This window comes from Choloepus didactylus, chromosome 1, assembly GCF_015220235.1.
Source record: "Choloepus didactylus isolate mChoDid1 chromosome 1, mChoDid1.pri, whole genome shotgun sequence".
NCBI classification, from domain to species: domain Eukaryota; kingdom Metazoa; phylum Chordata; class Mammalia; order Pilosa; family Megalonychidae; genus Choloepus; species Choloepus didactylus.
In genome coordinates this window covers 74,941,306-74,944,673 of record NC_051307.1, presented here as the reverse complement: position 1 = coordinate 74,944,673, position 3,368 = coordinate 74,941,306, and the positions used below count along the sequence as shown (strand labels likewise).

General features: G+C 38.9%; 1 protein-coding gene across 1 annotated transcript; it reads left to right on the top strand.

Annotated features, from left to right (window-relative positions):
- The first annotated feature begins 465 nt into the window (after window positions 1-465).
- Window positions 466-1,297, top strand: LOC119535769 (translationally-controlled tumor protein-like). Its single transcript, XM_037838168.1, has one exon. The coding sequence runs from the start codon at window positions 575-577 to the stop codon at window positions 1,091-1,093; it is 519 nt and encodes a 172-aa protein (XP_037694096.1). The 5' UTR covers window positions 466-574; the 3' UTR covers window positions 1,094-1,297.
- The last annotated feature ends 2,071 nt before the right edge of the window (window positions 1,298-3,368 follow it).

The following is a 3,368-nucleotide window of genomic DNA, read 5'->3' as shown; positions in this document are numbered from 1 at the left end:
CATTCAGGGCAGATAGCACCAACAACATATCCAAACTTGGTGCACCAATTGGACCCCCACAAGAATCAGACCGACACACACCACAAAGACAAAGTTGGGGAGAACTGGCTTGTGAGGAATAGGTGGCTCGCAGATGCCACCTGCTGGTTAGTTAGAGAAAGTCTACGCCACCAAGCTGTAGATCTGACAAATTAAGTTTCGACTTGAATTAGCCTACATATCCTAAAAGAACCCTATCAAGTTAAGCAAATGCCAAGAGGTTAAAAACAACAGAAAATTTTGAAGCATGGGAAAAAAAAAATACAAATAACCCAAACTGAAACACCCAAATCAGAAGATCAGAGGAGATACAGTACTTGGAGTGATTAATCAAAGAACTAAAGACAAACAATGAGACCACAGCACAAGATATACAGAACATGAAGAAGACCCTTGAAGAGCATAAAGAAGAAATTGCAGCTTTCCGCCCGCTCGCCCCTCCCCCCGGTGCCGCTCCGGCCGCTCCGCGCTCGCTCCGAGCTCCGGGCTCCTGCCACGCCAGCGCCGCTGCCGCCGCCTCCCTCCAGCCGCCATCATGATCATCTACCGGGACCTCATCAGCCATGATGAGATGTTCTCTGACATTTACAAGATCCGGGAGATCGCGGACGGGCTGTGCCTCGAGGTGGAGGGGAAGATGGTCAGTAGGACAGAGGGTGGCATTGATGACTCGCTCATTGGTGGAAATGCCTCTGCTGAAGGCCCCGAGGGTGAAGGTACCGAAAGCACAGTCGTCACCGGTGTTGATATTGTCATGAACCATCACTTGCAGGAAACTAGCTTCACAAAAGAAGCCTACAAAAAGTATATCAAAGATTACATGAAATCAATCAAAGGCAAACTTGAAGAACAGAGACCAGAAAGAGTAAAACCTTTTATGACAGGGGCTGCAGAACAAGTCAAGCACATCCTTGCTAATTTCAAAAACTACCAGTTCTATATTGGTGAAAACATGAATCCAGATGGTATGGTTGCTCTCCTGGACGACCGTGAGGATGGTGTGACCCCATATATGATTTTCTTTAAGGATGGTTTAGAAATGGAGAAATGTTAACAAACTTGGCAATTCCTTGGATCTATCACCTGTCATCATAACTGGCTGCTGCTTGTCATCCACACGATACCAGGACTTAGACAGATGGACTGATGCCATCTTGAACTCATTTATTTTGACCTTGATTTATTTGGAGCGGAGGCATTGTTTTTAAGAAAAACATGTCATGTAGGTTGTCTAAAAATAAAAATGCATTTAAACTCATTTGAGAGAATGCCTCTTAGTTTAATTAAACTAAATTCATCCTGTAGTATTCCTGGAGAAGCTAGAGCCTGGTTGTAGATAACTGCCATGCAGCATAAGACTGTCCTCAGATGAAGTCTACAGTTAACTTACTTCTGGGACTGGAATATTAAAGACAAGAACCAAAAGTCTTAATTCTGTGTTGAAGGGAGGAGACCATGTTCATAGTAGTGCCAGCATTTGAAGTGGATCTTTATGCATTTCATCATCTACAAACAGAAGTGGTTAACTTTGGAAGAGTTTTAACAAAAGAATAAAGAGACTATATTACAGTTGAAAAAAAAAAAAAAAAAAAAAGAAGAAATTGCAAGAGTAAATTAAAAAAACAGATGACCTTATGGAAATAAACTGTCAACCAAATTAAAAAGATTCTGGATACTCATAGTACAAGACTAGAGGAAGCTGAACAATGAATCAGTGACCAGGAGGATGGCAAAATGGAAAATGAAAGAACAAAAGAAAGAATGGGGAAAATTTAAAAAAAATTAAAATGGACCTCAGGGATATGATAGATTAAATGTCCAAATATAAGAGGCATTGGTGTCCCAGAGGGGCCAAGAGAAGAGTAAAGGTCTAGAAAGACTATTCAAAGAAATTGTGATGTAAAACTTCCCAAACCTTCTACACAACATAAATACACAAAGCATAAATGCCCAGCAAACTCCAAATAGAATAAATCCAAATAAACCCACTCCAAGACATATTCTGATCAGACTGTCAAATACTGAAGAGAAGAAGCAAGTTCTGAAAGCATCCAGAGAAAAGAAATTAACCACATACAAAGGAAACAGCAACAGACTAAGTACTGACTATTCAGCATGCACCATGCAGGCAAGAAGGCAGTGGCACAACATATTTAAAATTAGGAGAGAGAAAAATTTCCAACCAAGAATTCTTTATCCTGCAAAGCTCTCTTTCAAATTTGAGGGAGAGCTTAAATTTTTCACAAACAAATGCTGAGAGATTTTGCTAATAAAAGACCTGCCTTACTTCAGATACTAAAGGAAGCCCTATCAACAGAGAAACAAAGAAAGGAGAGAGAGATAGGGGGAAAGGTTCAGTACTAAAGAGATTTAATATTGGTTCATTAAAGGACAATAAGAGAGAGGGGGGAAATATATCTGACAAATGTAAACCAAAGGATAGGATGGCTGATTCAAGAAATGCCTTCACAGTAATAATGTTGAATGTAAATGGATTAAATTCCCCAATTAAAAGATATACATTGGCAGAATGGATCAAAAAATATGAACCATCAATATGTTGCATACAAGAGATTCATCTTAGACACAGGGACACAAAGGAATTGAAAGTGAAAGGATGGAAAAAATATTTCATTCAAGCTACAGCCAAAAGAAAGCAGGAGTAGCAGTATTAATCTCAGATAAAATAGACTTTAAAGGCAAACATGTTAGGAGAGACAACAAAGCTCACTACATACTAATAAAAGGGGCAACTCAACAAGAAGAAACAACAATCATAAATGTTTAGGCACCCAATCATGGTGCCACCAAATACATGAGACAAACACTGGCAAAACTAATGGAAGCAATTCATGTTTTCACAACAATTATTGGAGCCTTCAACACGTCACTCTCTCCTATAGATACATCAACCAGACAGAAGACCAATAAGGAAATTGAAAAGCTAAACAATCTGATAAATGAATTTGATTTAACATACATATATAGAACATTATATCCCAAATCACCATGGTACATGTTCTTCTCTAGTGTTCATGGAACTTTCTCCAGAATAGACCATATGCTGGGACATAAAACAAGGCTCAATAAATTTAAAAAGATTGAAATTATTCAAAGCACATTCTCTGACCACAATGGAATACAATTAGAATTCAATAACCACCAGAGACTTAGAAAATTCACAAATCCCTGGAGGTTAAACAACCCACTCCTAAACAATCAGTGGGTAAAGAAGAAATAAAAAGAGAAATTGCTAAATATATAGAAGTGAATGAAAATGAGAACACAGCATATCAGAACCTATGGGATGCAGCAGAAGCAGTACTGAG